The 22,303-nt window shown below is 51.6% G+C and overlaps 1 protein-coding gene and 1 long non-coding RNA gene across 2 annotated transcripts; one reads left to right on the top strand and one right to left on the bottom strand.

Moving 5' to 3' along the window:
- Positions 1 to 7,904: 7,904 nt before the first annotated feature.
- CCDC92B (coiled-coil domain containing 92B) lies at positions 7,905 to 18,068 on the bottom strand. The gene is made up of 3 exons (XM_045888140.3): positions 17,762 to 18,068; positions 14,194 to 14,241; positions 7,905 to 11,847 (listed from the first exon to the last, which is right to left on the bottom strand). The coding sequence occupies exons 1-3, from the start codon at positions 17,943 to 17,945 to the stop codon at positions 11,240 to 11,242; spliced, it is 840 nt and encodes a 279-aa protein (XP_045744096.2). The 5' UTR covers positions 17,946 to 18,068; the 3' UTR covers positions 7,905 to 11,239.
- LOC123853566 (uncharacterized) lies at positions 13,504 to 22,020 on the top strand. Its single transcript, XR_006793162.3, has 3 exons — positions 13,504 to 13,983; positions 17,835 to 17,933; positions 21,816 to 22,020. It is a non-coding gene; the product is annotated as an uncharacterized LOC123853566 (long non-coding RNA).
- Positions 22,021 to 22,303: the final 283 nt, after the last annotated feature.

The following is a 22,303-nucleotide window of genomic DNA, read 5'->3' as shown; positions in this document are numbered from 1 at the left end:
CTGTAACCTTTGACCCCACCGCCGCTTCCCCTGCCCCGCCCTCGCGCCCGGCCCGGCCCACGGAAGCCCGCGAGGGACAAAACGCACCGCGCTCGTTGGCCGTCCACCAAAGGCGGTGACTTTCCCAAACGCCTTAAAGGGAACGCACTGTGACTCAGGGTACAGGGAGGCTTCTGGCTCCCTCGAGGGGCGGGGCTCCGGAGAGACGTCCTCGCCGTTCTTAGTCGGTCCCGCGGGCGCCCTGACCTTGGGTGGAGACTGTTCGAGGACTGCCATTGCTCACCGTCCCTTCCCCCAGTGGCCCTCTGCTTCCTATTGCAAATCTGCCAAATGACCACGCGGTCTCTAATCTGCGGTGTCAGTGTGACACACAGCACCCTCCTTACCAGGCTCGAAAGGGTGGAGCTGGGGGGGGCGTCTAGCTTCTTGAGGAAGGGGTGCAGGGCAGCTAAAGGGGATGCAGTGTCAGAAATGGAGCCACCAAACTTTGCTGTGAGCTACAACCTGCTTCTCCCACCAGTGGCCTCGACATTCCCCTCCCCCCCATGGGTCCTTACTTCCAGGCTGGCACATTATCCCCATTTTTCAGTGAAGGAAGCTGAGACGAAAGTCACACAGAGAGCAAGAACTAGAGCTGAGTCAAGCTAAATCCACAGCCTGGACACTTTCCAGTCGTTCATTATTTTAGAAGTCTGGGTTTTGGTGGGGACTGAGAAGTGAGGTCAGAGAGAATGCTGCCCAGTTGACATTTTGCAGGTCTTGCCAGTGAGCTGACATTCTCCAGGCGGAGAGAGTAGGGAGGGTCTTTCATGCACAGGCCTGGGAATCGGGTAAGGCCTATTCCTGACATCTGCTAGGATCTGAATGGGAATTGGGAAGCTGAAACTGCAGAGGTAGGCTGGGGCGGGCCCTAGAGCCTCGTAAAAATTGCAAAGAAAAGCGGACTTTGTCCTGGAGTACAGGTGCTGGGAAGAGGAGCTAGTGAAAGTTTTTAAGCATTTAAGCAGGAGGAAGGGAGGTGAGAAATGCTCTGACTGGGGGCGCCTGGGTGGCTCAGTCGTTAAGCATCTGCCTTCCACTTCAGTCATGATCCCAGAGTCCTGGGAACGAGGCTCGAATCAGGCTCCTTGCTCCGCAGGAAGCCTGCTTCTCCCTCTCCCACTCCCCCTGCTTGTGTTCCCTCTCTCACTGTGTCTCTGTCAAAAAAATAAATAAAAATTAAAAAAAAAAAATGCTCTGGCTGCTGTGTGGGGGATAAGGGGACGCTGAACTAGACTAGGGGCAGATGAGTTTGGACCATTGCACAAGAAGCCTGGAAATAAAAAAAGACCTGACTACTGGGTATATAAGGAAGGCAGGCAGTCAGGAAGGTGTATAAACCTAATACTTGATTAGGTTGGAAATCTGCATCCTGCAACCTCTACCTTGTCTTTTTTTGTAACCTTGAGCAAGTCACTTTACTTCCACTCCACTAAATCTCAGGAGCATCATCTGTCAAATAAAAACACCCATCTGCCTAGCCTCTCACCTAGCTATTGTGAGGAGATAGTGGTCATCAAAGTACTTTAGATAGTGTGAAACTCGGTGTGATCTCAGTCTTTCTAGCACAGCTTGCAAAAAGCTCAGTGCTGCAGGAAGATCAGAGATATCAGACCCAGTCCCTGCCGGGAGAAGTTTCAATCTGGTGGATGAAGTGAAATGCACACAGCAACTTCATGTCCACGGCTACAGAATAAAAGTCTTTAAAGATGGCTGTTTTAAGTGTGCAGGGAGGCAGTCAGGGAGGGCTTCTGGAAAGAGGTGGCTCTGAACTGAGCTTCAAAGGGTAAGAATGATTTTAATGAGCAAGTCAGAGGAATTATATGGGCAGACACAGAAGGAAGGACTCTGGGAATTTATTCACTCATTTATTTTTTAAATATTTTAATTTTACCTAGAATTTTAAATAGGTAACACATTCACATGGTTCAAACTTCACAAAGTACAAAAGGATATACGGTGAAACCCTCACCTGCCCCAGCCACCTAGGTTCCCTCCCCAGATCACCAAGGTTACCAGTTCTTTTATACTCTTTGCATATAAGAGTGTGTATAAATATTTTCCCCTTTCGTTACACAAATGTCAACACACTGTACCTGCTATTCCTTACCCTGATTTTTTTTTTTTTTTAGATTTTATTTATTTATTTGAAAGAGAGCACAAGCAGAGGGAGAAGCAGGCTCCTGATGAGCAGGGAGCCTGATGTGATGCGGGGCTGGATCCTAGGGTCCCGGGATCATGAGCTGAGCCGAAGGCAGACTTAACCAACTGAGCCACCCAGGCGCCCCTCCCCTGATATTTTACTTAACAATACATTCTGGAGATTGTTCCCTATCAGTACACAAAGAGCTTTCTCATTCCGTTTTATGGCTGGATTATATTCCATTGTGTGATGGTACCATAATTCTTTTAACCAGGCTCCCAACTGATGGGTATTTTGTATCCATGAAACTCAAGGAATGTGGAGAATTGTACCTAGTCCAATGTAGCTGAAGGTAGAAGCCCCCTCCATGTTGGTAACGTTACTCATAACCAGAAACACAGCTGAGTTTTTTTTTTTTTAAGATTTCATTTATTTATTTGAGAGAGAGAGAGAGAGAGAGAAACAGCATGAGAGGGGAGAGGGTCAGAGAGAGAAGCAGACTCCCCGTTAAGCCGGGAGCCCAATGTGGGACTCTATCCCAGGACTCTGGGATCCTGACCTGAGTTGAAGGCAGTCGCTTAACCAACTGAGCCACCCAGGCGCCCGAAACATAGCTGAGTTTTTTGGGTTTTTTTTTTAATTCTTATTTATTTATTTGACACACACAGAGAGAGAGAGACAGCGAGAGAGGGAACACAAGCAGGGGGAGTGGGAGAGGGAGAAGCAGGCTCCTGGCTGAGCAGGGAGCCCGACGCGGGGCTCAATCCCAGGACCCCGTGATCATGACCTGAGCCGAAGGCAGACGCTTAACGACTGAGCCACCCAGGCGCCCCGACATAGCTGAGTTTTAACACTAGGAGCAGCAAGCCTGGTAATGGGGAAACAGATACACACAAAGAGCGTCATCCTCTGGCCACTTTCTCTGTAGTCTGGTGGTCTGACCTCCAGTAACATATTAAGCAGACAGTTTTTTGCTTTCAAGCTGCCTCCACCAATGTCTCTTCATCATGGTCTTTAAAAAAGAGAGAGAGAGATTCTATTTATTTGAGAGAGAGAGAGAGAGTACCAGCAGAGGAGAAGGAGGGGAGGAGCAGGGGAGGAGCAGGGAAGGGACAGGGGGAGAGGGAGAAGCAGGCTCCCCACTGAGCAGGGAGCCTGATGAGGGACTTGATGGGGGGGGGGTCCATGCAGGGATCCAGGACCCCAGGATCATGACCTGAGCCCAAGGCAGTTGCTTAGCCAACTAAGCCACCCAGTTGCCCCTCTTCATCATGGTCTTAAGAGCAATACAACCACCACTTTCCACAACTATTCCCACCAGTGCCTGTACATTGTGCCATGGATAAGGTGACTATGTCCGCCAAAGCAAGACACTTTTGAAAGCGGACACTAATTAATAATGGCATTGGGATAACGGGCATAAACTGAGTCTGTTTTGGCCACGCTGGCATGTCTGGTTCTCAGGTGAGAACGCAGGTGGCTGCTAGACTGGGGGTCGTCTTCTTCTTCTTCTTTTTTTTTTTTTTTTAAGATTTTATTTATTTATTTGACAGAGAGAGAGATAGCGAGAGCAGGAACACAAGCAGGGGGAGTGGGAGAGGGAGAAGCAGGCTTCCTGCCGAGCAGGGAGCCCAATGTGGGACTCGATGTGGGACTCGATCCCAGGACCCTGGGACCATGACCTGAACCGAAGGCAGGCGCTTAACGACTGAGCCACCCAGGCACCCCTCTTCTTCTTTTTTAAGATTTTATTTACTCATTTGACAGAGAGAGAGAGAGAGAGAGAGGGCACAAGAGGGGGGAGCGGCAGGCAGAGGGAGAGGGAGAAGCAGACTCCCCGCCAAGCAGAGAGCCCGACCCTGGGATCATGACCTGAGCTGAAGGCAGAGGCTTAACCGACTGAGCCCCCCAGGTGCCCCTAGACTGGGGGACTTCTTAAAAGCAAGGGCCATACCTTATTTATCTGGGAATCCCCGGCATCTTCCCAAAGCCTGAAGCATAGTAGGTGCTTCATGCACATTTGCTGGTTGAATGGATGAATCATATGTATAGAGTACCAAGCAGTCCTTTTGAGGGCTCCACAGGATGCTGAGGAGGGAGTGTTGTTAGCAATGCAGGGTTTCACCTTTGATCCCCATCATTATTTATAATATGTGGGCTTTCCTTGTAGATATCCCTTTTGTGAACTGTATGCTTTGACTCTTGTATCCAGAGCTTCAGATCATTTCCACAACGACTGGCTGAGACCCAGGCTGACCTTGGAGAGGTACCAGTCTGTACCCTACCCTGGCCCTTTCTCTCCTGTCCTCTTCATGGTCAGGAGCTGAGTGCCTACTGGTCAGCATGGGTGCTTGCGACCAATCTGTCCATGGGCCTAGTGACTAACCAGTCCCAGCAGCCTCAAAACCTGCAACTTAGCTTCCATAGATCCTCTTCCCCTTTCCCTAGCAGGCTCCTGTTACATGCTTCCCAACCTCAGGGCTGCCCTGGTGACACTCCTGAGCATCTCAATTTTCCCATCTTTAGGGCTCCTGGGTAAAGATGCTAACGAAGTATGAAGGGAGGTTTATCAAGGCTGAGACCTAGCCTACATAATTAGCCTATTTAAAGCCTCCCACCTCCCTAATAAGTGTTAGGATGAATACACCCACTCAGCTGGGCATTCCTATTCCCCCCTCCTTTTCAGAGTTCTCAAGGATTTGGAGAGGTGAGCAGGAACCCAGACTCCTGGATTGCAGGAGGGAGTCCCCCTATCTTACTGGCTTGACTCCAGGGACCCATAAGAGAGGAAATGCTCCATCTCCCTCAACCCCAAACCTGTGTGGGCAGAACTGCCAGGAGGGAAGGAATGACAGTCCTAGAGATGCCCTGGGCCTCAGTCTCCCCATCTGTAAAATGAGGGGGTTGCCTACATGATCTCTGAGTTGTCTGGTGCTGACATTGCATATCTCCACCCTGTACTATGTCTCTGGGCTGGGTTCAGCCAAGCACCCCTTGAGGTTTATGAGGGGACCCTAAGGCCAATTCCCCCTGTCTCTTCCACTTCTCTCCTTTTTCTTGAATTGAACATGGGACCCCAGAGTCTTGGGCGGATCTTTATCTGGGGCTGGGCCTTCCCTCTCCTAGCTGCCCCAGGAGATAAAAGATGATGGACAAGCAGAAGCCTGGGCCATACTTCTCAGAATGGGAATTGCTACAGGTCTGGTCCTTGCCCATCCTGGGCTCAAATCTGATCCCCAGAGGCTGAAGCAAGAAGCTGAGATGGGGCAGCTGAGGCCTGCCTGCTCCACCTGGATATCCCAGGTAGGAATCAATACACGTGACTTCAAGTCCAGCTCCATCCCTGACTCCTTCACTACAACTTCCTTACTTACCTTGAGTAAGTCACTTCTCTTTTCTTGATGCCGACTTCCCAGGGAGGAGCGTCACAGGCCAGGTGTAGAAGCTATCCCAGATCTATAGTCAAGCTCAGATATCACTGTATGTGTTAAACTCCTCTTTAGTCTTGGCTAGAAGTGGTTATCCCCTCCCTAGAGCTCTGCAAATATTGTATTTAATGTCAATTATTGGTTGGGGTCCACTTGTTTTCCCCCCGCTGATTGTTCTTGGACATCATCATGACTCTTGGGATTAGCAAGCCAGTAAAACCAAACTTAAAATGGCTTTAAAAAGTATGTCATAGATTGAGAAGACTAAGGAAAGATAACTAAATGCAATGGAATCCTGGAGAGAACACCTGGAACAGAAAAAGGGCATGGGTGGGAAAACTGGTGAAATTCAAATGAGGTCTGTGGCTTAGTTAATAGTCATGTACCAGTGTCAATTTTTTGGTTTTAATTGTATCACAATAAAGTAAGATGTTTATATAGGGGGAAGCTGGGTAAAGGGTATACCAGAACTCTGTATTATTATTTTTTTAAAGATTTTATTTATTTATTTATTTGAGAGAGAGCGAGAGAGGGAGAGAGAGCACAGAGGAAGAGGGAGAAGCAGACTCCCCGCTGAGCAGAAAGCCCGATGTGGGGCTCGATCCCAGGACTCTGAGATCAAGACCTGAGCTGAAGGCAGACACTTAACTGACTGAGCCACCCAGGAGCCCCAAGGAACTCTGTATTAATTTTGCAACTTTTCTCTAAGTCTAAAATTAGTTCAAAAAAATTAAGTTAGGGGCGCCTGGGTGGCTCAGGCGGTTAAGTGTCTGTCTTTGGCTCAGGTCATGATCCCAGGGTCCTGGGATGGAGCCCTGCATTGGGCTCCTTGCTCAGTGGGGAGCCTGCTTCTCGCTCTGCCTGCCACTCCCCCTGCTTGTGTTCCCTCTCCCTCTCTCTCTCTGACAAATAAATAAATAAAATCTTTTTAAAAAATGCACAAATTAGGGGTGCCTGGGTGGCTCAGTCATTAGGCATCTGACCTTTGGCTCAGGTCAGCATCCCAGAGTCCTGGGATCGAGCCCCGTGTCGGGCTCCCTGCTCAGAGCGAAGCCTGCTTCTCCCTCTCCCACTCCCCCTGCTTGTGTTCCCTCTCTCGCTGTCTCTCTCTCTGTCAAATAAATAAATAAAATCTTTAAAAAAAATACACTAATGCTGACCACTTAAAAACAAAAGTATGGGAGGAGGAGGGGGTTTATTGGTCCACATAACTGAGCGGGGCTGGGGTATATGGAATGCAGGCAAAGCTGGATCCAGCAGCTTAATGGTCAGGAATTATCTCCATCTCTCCTGCTTTTGCTTCTGGTGTGATAGCTTCGTATTCAGGCAGCCCTATCTCTTGTGGTGGCAAACAGCCTGCCACACTTCTAGGCTGATATTCTGCCATTTTAGCCGCCCAAGAGTTTGTATTTCTCAAAAGTCCTGTTTTGTTCACTGATGTATCCCTAGCCTCCAACTTGGTGTGTTGAATGAATGGCTCCAGCAAAAGTCCTGAGACTGGCTCTCACTGGTTCAGACTGAGTCGTGTGCCCACCTTCAACCCAATCAGTGTGACTTACTTTACCTGGGTCACATGGGTAGAATCAGCTCCCCACCCCCTCAACGCGGACTGAAATAGAAGGGCAGTTCCCCAAAAGGAAACAATGGATCCTAGTATCAGAGGGGTAGCTGGCAAACCAATATGTCCCCCAAATCCTTAGAATGCAGGGCTACTGCTCTTTCTCCTAGAGTCGTCCACAACATAGACCTACACTGAAAATGTACAGGCTTAAATTCTTGTGGGTGCTGGGTGTGCTGAGCTCCTTAATTGCAGCCTCAGCATAACCCTCACTAACGGTATATAAGAATAGGGCTTATTTCTGGGATGCTGGGCTTCTTGCAGCTGGATCAGATGGGCTTGGGGGTCAGGTAAGGGAAACCAGCATGGCCAAAGATGCCAGAACCCCAGGATTCCTTCCTGGCCAAGACGATGGGCAGTTCCAAGCCTGGAGCCCTTCTAGTCTCTCTCTCCCAACCCTAGCCAGGAGCCTCAGATTCAAGGTCTCATTTGTTCATTTGGATTGGGGCGGCATGGGGAAAGAGTCAGGGCTAGCCTGAACATTGGGACAACTCAGATGAGTGCCTTATGCCTTGTGAGGAATATCCAGTAGAAGACTCCAGAGTCTCAGCTCCCAGTCTCACCCAACCCATCAGCTGACTCCCAAACCACTCTCCATGTCTTCCACATCTTCTCCCACACCTGCAGGAACAGAGGTTGGAGTAGGGCAGAGTGCCCACAGAGAAGAGGTCTGACTTGTGTGTTTTTCAGATATTTTATTAAGAATAAGGCATATGACAGTCACCCCTAAAGCATAGGGCTCTATTTCTGTGGGTGAGTGAGTACACTCTGAAAAGCATTGGATTAAAAAGCACAGCCAACAGAGAATTTGGAGCAGGATCCCTCTGCCCCACCCATGGAGCTCCTGCCAGGTGGTTCGGAAGCCCTGCATGTCCCCCATTCAAGGCTGGCACCTCAGGGAGAGAGTGCTCAGGGATCCCCAGCTCTCTGCACTAAAGAGATGCTGTTCCACACCCTCCTGGCCTCCTTCCTCTCCATTGGGAGACCTCTATTCTGCTGCTGACTTGGGGAAGTTCTACCCCATTTCAGCCCTGGAGTGGTCCCCCAAACTGCAGACCACTGTGGGTGGGATATGGGGGGCAGGGGTACGGAACCTCATGCTGAATTGCCCACTGGTCCCTGGCTGGCTTCCAGAACAGGGAGGGGTCCCCACCTGCAGCTCTCCTTCCTGGGTCTGTCCACACTTCGGGTGTGGCTGGACCTCCACCTAGGGCAGAGTGTTCTTGTCAACATGCCCCTCCCCCAGTGGGGATTTGTGCTGCCGAGAAGAGGGGAGGAGGGGAGAGGAGACACAATCCTTTCTATTCTAGTCACCCAGACGTTCCAGGGGGTTATGGGAGGGGGCTCTTTCCTTTGGCAGTGTGGGTCCCCCAGGCCACAAGAGGGAGAGGGCTGGAGGCTAAGGAATTTGGGGCTCCTGAGGCCAAGGGCAGGCTACTGACTCCCAGTCCCATTCTGCTGCACTGAGGGTTCTGTTCCAAATCCCAGGGGCGGGTGGATAGAGGGAAGTCTTTAGTCCTTTATTTCTAGGAGAAGAACGGGGAAGAGGAGTTTGTTAAAACAAAACTGGAAACCTCTATCTGCTTCAGCCCCTCTCCCAGCTTGCTAAGTGGAGGAGGAGGGCGGTTGGCTCATTTCCTTTCCCAGACCCTCAACACCTCAGGTGAGAGTCAGCAAGTCAGCCGCCCCAGCACTCTCAGAACCTTTCATCTGGGGGATCTCCAAGCACCCCACAAATAATTGTCATTATCGCTGGTCGCTTGGAAGAGGGATAGGAGTTCGGAGGTGCTGACGGGGTCATTTGGGGAGAGGCAGGCGGGCCACCGGAGGCTCCCTGGGGTAGGGGTGTGGTAGAGGCCCCCAGCTAGATACCCTGGGTCCCCAGGAGGGGAGAGGGGAAAAGGGCTATTGCTATAGAGCTGGGGGGAGGCCAGGCGGGCATAGCTATGGCTTTTAATAGGTGGGTGGGTGGATAAAGTATGTCACCCTCTCTGTCGAAGAACCAACATAACAAAGTCACCCTGTTTACCCCAAAAGTGTGGCTGTGGAAGCTCAGGGTCTGGGTGGGCTGCTGCAGAAAGACACCCTTTCCCTCCTTCCCACACAGTCCTTTGGCCCCCTTCGAAAGAGTGCAGACAAGAGAGGAGAGAGGTGTCCTCACAAAGACACCTCTGGAAGGGAGGCAACAGGACCAGGGGTACAGTGTATCACACACACCTGAGGGGAGACAAGGAGGGCAGAGGCACAGAAATGGGGCGGGAGAGGAGGGTAAGAGGCCAGGGCGGGCAGAGCAAGGACCCCAGGCCACCACCACTGTGGCCCAACTTAGACTGAGAGAGAGAGAACACTGTCCCAAGAGCGTCCACACCTTGGTTGGACACCCGGATGAGGCCTGGTTATTGCTCAGTGGTCTCAGCAGTCCTGAGCACAGTCAGCTGGGGGAGGACAGCATATTTGTGGGGGCTGGGAGTGTGCTCACTGGTTTTGCTTCTTGCCCGTTGATTTTCCACACCCTCTGACCTACACAGCGAAAGGGAACACGATTGCGGGTTCCTCCGATTCATTACAGGGACCATGATGGGAGAAAGGTTCACCACCCCTAGAGATGGACTCTGCTCATCTCCCAGACCCTGGGTGCCACACAGAATGCTCGGCCTCAGCCAGGACAAGACCTGCCAGGATGCGCTATCCGTGAGTGAGGTAAAGGCCTCTCCCTGCCCCCCACTCTCCCTCAGCAGCCCCTGGAAGACCTCACAGGCACTTAGGACTCAATGCAGGACCAACAGAGGAGGCATGGCATGGGGGGAGGGGCTCTAGGGTTTGTCTTTCTAGGGGCTGGGCTTGCGGTGGGGGCCACTTGCTGCACTGGACCCGCACTCTGCCTTTGGTCAGGAGAGGGCAGCTGGGGAGAAAGTAGTTAGGACGTGGGGTGTCCCACTTTCCATTTCACCACTCCCCATCCTAGACAGAAGGGTTACTCTGAGCATAGGCCACTGTCACTTCTGGTAAGACTGGGGGCCTCCCTGGAGGGGACCAGCCTGGGGACTAACCTGTGCTCCTACCTCCTCCCTCAGCAAACTCAAGCCTCTATCCACCACTGCTACTTCCAGGAACCTGGCCCTTCTTCCCACCTCCGGGTGCAGCTGGGCAAAATTAGCACCAATAGACAGGCCTAGGAAAGCTCCCAAGGCAGCCTTCACGTTCCCAGCTGCCTCCAGCAGGGGAAGGCAGTTTCTGCCCTTCCAAAGCCTGACGTGGGGGGCGGCTGACTCGGCCATGTCCCCCTTGCTTCCCTAGCACAGCTCCCGGCCGAAATCCTTAGGTGGGCGTCCTGGGGAAGAACTGAACTGGAGACAGCTTTAGACCAGGTTCTGCCATCGAACCCATTCTGTACTCCTCTCCAGAAGTTCAAACCTCCATCACGTCACACTTTCCCTACCAGGGACACTGGCAGGAAATGCCTTTAAAGAATTGGGTGCTCTCCGGTAAGGACCTATCAGCGGGGTAGGGGTCGGAAAAGCGGCGTCAGAGGAAAAAGGTCCAGCCGCCAGCCCGGAGCCCGAAACTCCCCTCGAAGGCAGGCTTGGCGGGAAGCGCAGCCGTGCGGGAATGGGGGAGGGCCGACAGGGGAGCTGGAAGGCCTAGGGGTGCTAAGTGCCACTGCGTTCCTTTCGTAGGCCAGCCCAGCCTTCCCCCTCGCGTCGCGCGATTGTGCGCTTTCCCCGGACAGGGCGCGCCCCCCCGCTCCCTCCCCTCCCTGCAGCAGATAAGCCTCCGTACTGCGAGTCCCCGCCACCAAAGAAGGTGCACTCTCTCAGCCCCGCCGAGGAGCCCCCTCGGGGCAGGACAATACAAAAAGCCTGGGGCGGTTGGAAGGGGTGGGGGTGGGGGAGCTGGGGCCGCCTCCGCTCGCTCCCGCGGCCCCCCGGGGCCTGCCTGCGCGGGCCCACGCTGCGTCCCTAGCCGGAGGCCGAGCCGGCCTTCCCCACTCCCCGCCCCGCAGCCCCGCGCCTACTCCGGCTCCCCGGGAGCGCTGGGCGGGCTGGGCGCGGCCGGCGGGCCGGCTTGGTCCGGGGGCTCCTGGGGAGGCGGCTGGCGCGGGCTGCGGCCGCTCGGCCGCGGGGGCCTCCGGGCGTAGAGGAAGAGCGCGGGGTCGGGCATGGGGTCGACGTCGTCCAGGGCGCGGGCCGCGCGCTCCCAGGCGGCCCAGTCCCGGCCCGGGCCCTTGGCGGCGGCCTCGGCGGCGGGCGGGCGGCGGACCCGCTGTGCGCGCCGGCGGGGCCGGGGCTCGGCGGCGGCGGCGGCGGCGGCGGCGGCGGCGGCGGCGCCCGGGCGCGGAGTCTGCAGTCTCTGGCGCGCCGCGTGCAGCTGGCAGGAGAGGTAGGCGGCCGCCTCGGTGTGCTTCTGCAGCTCGGTGCCCAGCACGGTGGCACGATGGCTGCGGCGCCGCAGCTCCTCCAGGAAGCGGCGCTCCTCGGCGCGCAGGCTGCAGCGCAGCGCCGACACCAGCGCCTCGCGCTGCGCCACCTCCCGCCGCAGCTCGGCGTTGGCGGCCATCCGCGCGGCCAGCTGCGACTCCAGCGCGCGGCACTTGCTCTCCAGCTCCCGGGACGCCGCCTCTGCGGGGGGGGGGGGGGGGGGGGGGGAGGGAGATGGACAGGAGAGGTGATGGCCTCCGCCTGGCCGACCCGCACAGCTCGCCGAGCCACGTTACCGAGCCCCGCACTCCCTCCCCACTCCTCCGCTACGCTGGCCTTCCTTTTCTCTGCCTCAGGGCCCTGGCACCTATCCTACCCTCTGGCCTCTCTAATTCATCAGGCTTCAGCTTAAATGCAAACCCCTCCCTGACCATTTATGCACCCCACAAATATCTGTTGAACCCTTAACTATATGCATTGTGCTAGGCATAGGGGATATGGTGGATAATAAAACATTCCTCATGAAGCTTACAGCAAGCATAGTGGGAGAGGTATGATACATAATCACAAATGACTGTGAGGTTGCATCTGTGACTTGTGCCAGTGCCATGACTCACAGGAGACCTAACCAGGCTTTGCAACAGAAGAGCACTTAGGCTAGCAGGAGTTGGAAGAATGAGTTGGAGTTAAGCAGTGAAGAGCTAGAGAGGAGGGTGCTTTGCACAGAGGAACATGTCTCCCAGGGGAGGAGAGACATGCAACAGTGAGGGACTGAAAAACCTGGGACCTGGGAATGTGGGCAGGAAAGGGGAATCAGCTGCCTTGGAGCTTGCTGTTTCTTTCCTAGAGCATTTGCTACATTTTGTAATTTATGTGTGTTACTTATTGTTTGCCTTTGCCCACTGCACTGAGTTTCAACACTGGACATAATACATTGACCACCCAGAGAGCTTTAAAAAATCGTTTCCTGGGCCCTAACAAAGACCAATTGAATCAAGATCTCTGGGATTGGACCTGGGAACTGGCACCTCTTCAATGTGCCCAGGTGATTCTAATGTACCCGCAGAGTTGAGGACCCCTGTCTCCCGGATCATGAGCTCCATTTCAGCAGGGAACATATCCTGGGATTAACACATGTGTGTGATTGTAGTGACAGAGATAGCTGAAAGGTGACAAAAGGTAGGCAAAAGGTGACTCCGGAAAGGATATGAAAAATCAGCAAGTGGTAGGGGGACAAAGAAAGGGAGCTCAAATCCACTGAGCGAGAAGATTAAAAAAAAAAACAAAACAGGACACTAACTAACCCTTGAGCTCAGATGACCCCAGAAATTCTTTCAGAGGAAGGATAGTAGGTGGGGTGAAGGTTACTATTGTTACAGAACTGGTGTTTGGGATGTATGCCCCCTTCCTCCAAGTACCGAGGCATGAAGAGGCTGCCCCTGGTTGCCACTTAAAGAAGTGGGCAGAATTCGTTCAAGTCTATAAATGTTTAAATCTTTATGTGTGAATATGCAAAGCAATTTGTAGGGCTCTCAACATTTTACCTTAAACTTCAGCTTTCTCCATGCCTAAGTCTTGGTCATGTATATCGTTCTTGATCTATAAGCAGCACATCGATGGCAGGGAGTCCATTCCCTGCTAAATTCCTCCCGGCTAAGAAAGACTGCATGGTAATTCATTTTAAATTAAGCATTTACCAAGTCCCTCTTCATGTCTTGCACCGGGAGACAATGGATGACACCCAGTCCCAGTTCTCAGAGATCATATAATTTTGGTGATTAAGATCTCACAATGGAACCCCTCCCCTTTAAAAAAAGTTTTAATTGTAGCAAAAACCAAATAACATAGAGTTTACCATCTTAACCATTTTTAAGTGTACAGTTCAGTAGTTTTAAGTAAACTCATATTGTGCAACAGGTCTTTAGAACTTTTTTGTTTTGCAAAACTGAAACTCTATGCTCATTGAACACCATCTCCCCCCACCCTCCATTTTATGGGTGAAGTAATAATCTGTAAACAAATATTTTAGCGGAATTGCTACAATGGCAAGAAGTCCTGCTTTTGTAAAATGAAGGATTTGCTGATGTACATGTGTTTCTTTTTTCTCATCTAGATGAAGTTCCTTCAAGTCATGGACTCCATATTGCCATTGTGTTGCATCTCAACAGTTAGCATCTTGGACGGTGTGGACACTGACCATGGAGATCACTTGTGCAAGGATGGGAAAGATTAGGGAGGTAGGTCATAGAAAGGAGTAAAGTCGACGAGATGGACTTCCTGGATACCATATCCTTCCTGCGTTCATTTTCCTACTTTGGACAGAGACACGGATACAAGGTATGGTGGTGCAGGTTGTTCATTGTACAATGTCACCCAGATGAGTAGGTAAATGGGGCTGACATCCTACACTCTGTTTAACAAGCTGAAGAGTGGCTGTCCCCCATGTCTGGACTGGGGACAGAGAAGGCTTGGGTCCTACTAAGTGGTGGGTAAAAGATGACCTGTTGGGCCCACATGGCATTTCCCCACCAGTCATCCTTCTCTTACCTTGCTGATGAGACTGGGCCTCTCTCATCTCCAGGTCACGAGTCAGTTCTGCGGGGAGGAGAGAAAAGAAAAGGCAGTCGTGTGTGTGTGTGTGTGTGTGTGTGTGTGTGTGTGTGTGTGTGTGTGGTGTATGAGAGAGACATACGGAGAGAAAGAGAGAGAGGGAGGGAGAGAGATCAGGGAATCACAACTCAGTAAAAGTGGCAATATTAGCATCCTTAGAAGCCATCTAAACCACCTCCCATACCTATTTTACTGTGGTTCAGTGAGGGAAAGAGATGAAGAGAGGTGCAAGGCACAGCCTGAGCCTGACTGGCCTGATTCTAAGCCCAGAGAACTTTCTAGTGCAAGCGCCATGGGCTGCGTTTGGAGGTTAGTTCAACCCTTGCACTGAGGAGCCTGGCTTGCTTTTGGGGCTGGGGGAGTATTTGCTCCTTCCCAACCGTGATCTACAAATATCTAAAGTGACAGCCAATCAGAGCCACTCTGGAGGACCCCTGCTGTGCAGGGCACAGCCCCGTTAGGGTTTAGTTGGTGGATGTGGGAAGGCTGGAGGGTCCTGGGCTGCTTGGGGACCCTGGAGCGGGACTCAGGGCAGTAGCTATTTACCAATAGGGTACATGCGTTTCACTGTTTTCACAGCCAGTACTGCTGTGCCTGCGTTATTTTCTGAACATCAGCCCTGCTCCTTTCCAAGCCCTGTTTTCCGCCATGTTTCACAAGGCAAGGAGAGGGGCCTTAGGGAGGACAGCGCCACCTGGTGATGGAAGGCCTACATGGCACTTGCCTTGGAGCTGAGGGGGCGGGGTCAGCCCGCCAAGGGTGCTGATGTTAAGAGAGGTTTCCTCCTGGGTGCTGGCAGCCGAGCCACCACCCTTGTGCCTCCCTGTCTTCCCAGTCCCCATTCCTTACCGCCCAGAATGCCCCATCCCTCGGCCAGCTGAATTTGATCATTTTTTTCAGCCCCACCCCAACTCCCCCAAATCCACCACAGCTCAAGAGCTGGGAAAAGGGCAGGAGGGAGCCCGGCAGCAGCTGATGACAGAGGGCATCTCCTCTGGAGCAAGTGTGTGTACTTGCAGGGATGCGATCTGGTGCCTAAAGGGAGGAGGTGTGAACCTGGGAGTGGGATAAGGTAGCAAATCTCTGGGATCAATGCCCAGCAGCACCTAGAAAGTCTAGCCTTATGGGCCCTCTGTCTGCCCCTCCTCACTGGCTCTTCCCTTGGGAGGCCAAATGTTGCTAGGAGACCGAGAGCCAGGGTACCTGGGCCTTTTGCTGTGACCTGAGTCTGAACCTCCTTCCTGGAGCCCCAGGGAGGACCCTGATGCCTCTATCCTCCAGGGCTTCCTGGAGCCAACTTGGCCCCTCCTGCAAGGCCCCTGGGTAGCCCAAGGGATCTGGCTCTGCCAGTACCTCCCAGGGGAGTGTTTTCACCCTTAATCAGGGAAGTTGGGGGAGGGGAGATAGACTCCTTAGTTGGGCTCCACTCCCCCCATCCATCAGATCTCCCTGCCCATCTTCTGGCCAGAGTCCCCACCTTTAGAAGAGCATGCAGTGAGATCAGATACCCTATGTGACCTTGAGCCAGGAATGGGACCTCTCTGAGCCTCAGTATTCTCATCTGTGAAATGGGGACAAAATCACACCTGCCTCTCAAGGGGCTATTGCTAGGATTAAATTAGAGAAAATAAACAGAGGGCCCAACCCAGGGCTGAGTAGGTGCTGAATACATGGGGCAGTTCTTGTTATCATCCAGGCTGCCCCACCACCCAGAATACACCCACCCATCTCTTAAACCTCTTCAGTCTGAATGGCACCCCTTGTTTGCAGGCTCTTTCTGAAGCCCTGCCCGCTTGGTTCCTACACTAGTTCATCCCCTCTCCCATCCCCTTCTCAGCCTCTGAGCCCCGGTTTATTTTATTTATATATATATTTTTAAAGATTTTATTTATTTATTTACTTGTTTATTTGAGAGAGAGAGAGAGAGAGAGAGAGAGAGGCCTCAAGCCAGGGGAGAGGCTGAGGGAAAGCCCTTGCGGGGCTCGATCTCCAAACCCTGAGATCATGACCTGAGCCAAAATCAAGTTGGACACTCAACTGAACCAATTGAGCCATCCAGGCGCCCCTATATATATATATATATATATATATATATATATATATATTTATTTATTTTATTTTTTAAAAGTAGGCTCCATGCCCAACAAGAGGTTTGAACTCACAACCCTGAGATTAAGAGCCAGGCGCCCCTCTGAGTCCCTGTTTAATCTCCTTGAAAAAATCTTTGTTCTGCTCCCTTCCCCTCACTCCTCCACCCCTTGGAAGAAGGGCCTTACTCAGTTATTTCAGCCCCAAGAGTGGCTGTTCCAGGCCAGCCCAGAGTTATTTTTATCTCCTTAATCAATAACCAAGAGGCTGCAGTCCCATACCCAGCTGGAAAGGGTGGTGGGGGCTGTTCCAGCCCTATCACACTTTCTTGGGATCCTGGCCTATGTCCTGAGTGGAAGGACCCAGGTCTTCAGAATTAGGGCAAAGCAAAAAGAAACTAGAGCAAGAGCTGTAGGGTCTTAGGGTACACTCATTCTGATTTTCCTTTCATGTTGCCACTGCAATGAAAAAATGCATCAGGCAAGGGCATCAGGCAGTTGGTGTGGACCATCCCTCCCCCCTGGGCTGGCCTCTTCTGCCATCCCGGCTTCAGGGGAGATTGCAGGGAGCCTGGCCTAGGAGTGTAGCTGCTGAATCTGTATATGGAGCCGGAGGAGGGTGTGGTGGTGGAGAGTCAGGACGACCAGCGTCGCATGCCACAGAACGAGAAGCCAGGCAGGTCCCTCAGTTTCCCTCTAGAGAATGGGGGGCCTCCCATGAGCAGAGGCTGGAAGGGAGGTAGAAGTCAGAGCATCTTGGGGAGGGAGTGTGCAGAAAGCTGCAGAGGCATGCACAGATGAGAGTCTGGAGCTCTGGGTTCTAATCTTGGCTCTGTCACTAGCATATTGTGTGGCACTCTCTCTCTCTCTCTTTGGATCTCAGTTTACCTACTTGTATAATGAAGATGTTGGGCTGTTCCAACTGACACATTCTATGAGTCATGGACTCTAAAGCCTGTACTTGGAGACTCAGCCTGGGTGAGCACTTGGGCCAGAGCCCAGCCTCTGAGAGGGCCAGGCAGCTGAAGCCTGAGGTCCAAGAGCAGAGATGAGGCCTGGGATTTGGCTTCATTCTTGGTGCCTCCTTCTGTCTTGTTCACAAATCCAATCGGTTGCCACGTCCTTCCCTTCACCCTGTCTCCCACCAGTCTTCCCCTTTCTACCCCTTTCATCTCTCCCCGGACCATTTCATCGGCCCCATCACTAGCCTCCTTGTCTCCCTTCCCCTCCAATTCATCTTTCATACAACTGCTAAGTTTGGAGTTTCGTAATGCAGCATGATGCTCTTCAGAAACCTTCAGTGGCTCCCCACTCCCCAGGAGGACAGGCCAAACTTCTCAGCTGTCCTGATACTTGTCAGGGTCTCCCATGAGCTGCCCCCCACCCCTCCCCCCAACCCCCCATCCCTCCAGCCTCACCTGAACAGCGTTTCTGCAGCCTCAGGATTTCCAGGTGCAGGTCTCGCAGCAGGGCCATCTGCTCCTTTTTCAGGAAGCTGATGTGGCGTTGCACACTCTGGATCTGATGCTCCAGGGACACGGTATCCATGGCAACCCAGGCCTGGGCCCCGCCTGGGGGGAAGATGATAAGGTAAACCCACATCTTGTGGGCCCATCTGCCCCGCCCACCCTCAGATCCCTCAGAGTCTCTCGCAGTCGGGGCTCCTGTCGCCACCAGGCAGACAGTCCTACGGCCGCACTCATTTCCCCCGTGTTTACTCACCAAAGCGTCACGCATGTGTTGTCAGGGAAGTATAGTTATTCCCATTTAACAGATGAAGAACCAGAGGCCTGGAGGGAAATGGCTGCATGCCCCTGCCTGCATGTAACTTTAGCCTATCTGCTTCTTAGAAAGGAGCACGAATGAAGCCGCAAAGTCAGTGAAGAGAGACAGAGGCAGGCTGTAGCCTGCTTCCTCACCAGCTCTGGGCAAGCCCTCTCCCTCTCTGGGCTCTTGGTTTTCTCGTGCCTAAACTGAGGGAGTTATGGAGTGGAAAAACCCATCCCGCCAGCATCCCAGGTCAAGGGTGCCCACCAGCTGGTAGACTGGCATGATGGTTAGAGCACACCCTCTCCCAGTTCAACTCCATTTCTCCGACTTAACCTTAACTCAGGACTCTGGGCTCCTCTAGGTCGCAGAGGAGGAGGATCTGATGAATAGTCTACTAACACCAACTCTATGGGCTGAAGGCAGGTGGCAGAGTCCCTTTTTGAAAGAGGAGTGGCTGGCTCAGTTGGTAGAGCATGCGACTCTTGATCTCGGGATTGTGAGTTCGAGCCACGTTGGGTGTGGAGATTACTTCAGAATAAAATCTCCAAAAAAAATAAAAGAGGAGTGGGAGAGGTTGATAAGGAGACCCATGCAAATGAATCCATGAATCACATAAGACACTGTGAAGGGAGGGGAGCTCTGCGCCCCCGAATCCTAACGGGGCCCTGGCTTTGCAGCCCTCCCCCTTTTGACCCCATCCCTTTCCCAGGAGGTCCCTCCTGTGATGATCACCGTCCTGGAGAAGCATAAGCAGAGGGCAGCAACAGGAGGCAGAGTTCATGCCTTTTCTGCCAGGGACTCGCTAAGCGTTTTTTTTTAATTTAATTTTTTTATTTATTTGAGACAGAGAGAGAGAGAGAGAGAGCGTGCAAGTGGGGGGAGGGGCAGAGGGAGAGACTCTTCAAGCAGACTCCCTGCTGAGTGCAGAGCCCAACACAGGGTTCCACCCCATGACCCCAAGACCATGACCTGAGCCAAAACCAGGAGTCTGACGCTCAACCGACTGACCCATCCGGGCACCCCTCTCCCTAAGCTTTTGAAGGAGCTGTTTCTACCTGCCCCAGGAATTCCCTGGGCTGTGGAGAGAGAGGCCAGTTGATGGACCGCTCTCTTCAGCAAATGGTCCCCTCCAGATTGACTTCGATGTAAGTCCCTGCAAATCCAGATTTTCATTTGTAGGGTCGCATCAAGCATGTGCACCTGAGAAACTCACATTCATAGGTTGGTCTCTTGGGCTCCCTTTCCTTGTACTCCCTTAATCCAACCAAAGAGGCCTTTCATTTCAGCAGGGGGTGGCCCTTTGGCCTGTGGGAACCACTGGCTACATTTGCTGACCATCTGCTATGTTTGGGAACTTTATACACGTTATCTTACTTCTGCTAACCACTCTTCAGTAAATATTACCACCCCCATTTCACAAATAAAGAAACTGAGGCTCAGAGCTGAAGTGATTTGTGCCAGTTCATATGGTAAGTGGTGGCAGACCCAATTTTCTAACTGAGTCTTTTGAATCCAAAGTAGGTTCCCAGTATCACACTGAAAACAGTCCTGGGTTTGAATCCTGAGTCTTTTGGTTACCTGCTGTGTGACTTTGGGCAAGAAAATTAACCTCCCTCAATCTTTTTTCCCTTCTCTGTAAAATGGGGCTAATGGTAACAGTCTTAGGAGAGTTGTGAGAATTAAATGAGATTAAAAAGTTCAGAGCACTTCTCTGTCTAGTGTGTGAGTAGGTTACTCCTTGTCTTGATTTTCTCATTTATTCATTCATACATTCAATGATCTACTTATTGCCAACTATGGGGCTGTGGGAGACACAGTGATGAACAAAACAAAATTCTTGCTCTCATGGAGCTCACAGGATGAAGAGAATCAAATAAATAAATGCATCAAACAAATAATAATATAAATAAGTATACAATTATAATCTGCGAAGAGCACCATAGAAGAAACATATAGGGTAATGTGAAAGAATATAAAGTGGGACCTATTTTAGATTTGGGGCCAGAGAAGGTCTCTTGAAGGAAGTGATTTTAAGCCAAGACTTTGTGGCAGGCAGAATTCTAAGCTGGTCCCCAAGATTCCCAGCCCCTGGTGGATATGTCCTCCTGCATGATCCCTTTTCTTTGAGTGTGTGTGGGACTTTGAATATGACAGATTTCTCTCCTGTGATTAGAAGGGATTTTGCAGTGTAATAAAGGTCTCCAATCAATTGAGTTAACAGAGATTATTCCTGGCAGCCAGTTCATAGGGCCCGTACTGAAGGAAAAGATCTGAAGCCTGAGAGAAATGGTGCTGCTGGCCTTGCAGGAGTAAGCTGTCATGCTGTGAGGCAGCCCAGGAGGGAAGGCACAGGGCAAAGACCTGAGAGGGGCTGCTGGTGGCGAAGGATGGTTCCTGGCAGACAGCAGGCAAGCAATGAGGACGGCAGTTTGACAGCTGTAAGGAAGTCCGTTCTATGGGCTACCTAAGGGATCTTGGAAGTGGGTCTTTTCCCTGGTTGAGCCTTCAGATGTGAGAATGCAGCCAGCCTTAATTTCAGCCATTTGAGGCCCTGAGCAAGGACCCAGCTAAGATATGCCAAACTCCAGATCCTTGGAAACTGTGAGGTAACAAATTTATGCTATTTTAAACCACTTAGTTTGTGGAAATTTGTTACGCCACAATAGAAAACTAATACAGACTTGGAGGAGGTGTAGGAGTTAGAAGAAGAATAGAGGGAAGAGCATTCCAAACAGGGAACAGCATTTGTGAAAGTCCTGGGGTAGGCTAATAATGATAGCTTACATTTATTCAGTGCCTACTATGTGCCAAGTTTTGTGCTAAGAGCTTCACATGGTCTTTTTGGGGGAGCAGGGACATTGTCACTGCTGGTGAGGACTGAAGCGTAAGGTGTCAGGGGAGGGTCACAAGAACTGAGGTTAGCAAGGGAAGGATTGCACAGAGTCTTGTACACTATGCTAAGAATTTTGGATTAATACTAAATGGATTGGTAAATTACTAAAGGCTTTTAAGCAGAAAAGGGACATGATATGATTTGCACTTTTAAAAGATCATCCTGGCTGCTGTGGGGAGGGCGGGTTAGAGGGGGCAGAGTGGATGCAGAAGGTGAGCTGAGAGAATGTCGCAGCGGTCAAGGTGAGAGATGATAGAGGCCTGGGCCAGATGATGGAGGTGAAGACAGGGAGAAGTTCCAGGTGTATTTTGGGGGTAGAAATGTCAGCCTGTGGGAATGGATTGGATTAAGTCATGATGACGGGGAGGGTGAATGTTCAGGATGTCTCCCAGTTTTCCAGTTTGGGCAACTCAAGTATGAAGGCACATTTGCTGGCTCTTTCTACATTTCTTCATTTTTCACATTAGACCTCTTTCACAATGGACCTCTTTTCTAATCTCTAATCTGTAATCACTCCCCAGGTGATCTTGTCCAATCCTAGGCTGTAGATACTATTTATATGCTGACTCCTACATTAACGCTCCCCTGCCCTCTACTGACTATGTAACACCTCCATTTGGATATCTACTGGGTTCCTCAAATTTACAAGTCCCAATGCTGAGCTCTTGCGATTCATCCTACAAACCTTGCCCACTGTTCACCATCTTGATAAATGGCACCAGTTTTTGCCTGTTCACTCAGTTGCTCAGTTGCTCAGGCCAAGAACTTAAGAGTTATCTTTGGTTCCTCTCTTTCTTCATATTCCACAGCCAATCCATCTGCAAATCCAGTTGTCTCTACCTTTGAAAACGTGTATGCTGGGTGCCTGGGTGGCTCAGTCGTTAAGTGTCTGCCTTCGGCTCAGGTCATGATCCCAGGATCCTGGGATCGAGTCCCACATCGGGCTCCCTGCTCGGCGGGAAGCCTGCTTCTCCCTCCCCCACTCCCCCTGCTTATGTTCCCTCTCTCGCTCTGTCTCTCTCTGTCAAATAATTAAATAAAATCTTTAAAAAAAAAAAAAACGTGTATGCTTAATCCAATCAGTTCTCACCATTTCCGTTGCTGTCCCCCTAGTCCCGGCCACTGCCATCCCTCTGATGTCCTTTTTTTTTTTTTTTAAGATTTTATTTATTTGACAGAGACACAGCGAGAGAGGGAATGCAAGCAGGGAGAGGGGGAGAGGGAGAAGCAGGCTCCCCGCTGAGCAGGGAGCCCGACGCGGGGCTCGATCCCAGAACTCCAGGATCATGACCTGAGC

The sequence above is a fragment of the Mirounga angustirostris genome, unplaced genomic scaffold (assembly GCF_029215605.1).
Source record: "Mirounga angustirostris isolate CCGP_5_RB_7025 unplaced genomic scaffold, mMirAng1.0.hap1 SCAF_17, whole genome shotgun sequence".
Lineage (NCBI taxonomy): Eukaryota > Metazoa > Chordata > Mammalia > Carnivora > Phocidae > Mirounga > Mirounga angustirostris.
The sequence above is the reverse complement of the archived record's forward strand: the minus strand, read 5'-3'. Positions and strand labels throughout refer to the sequence as shown.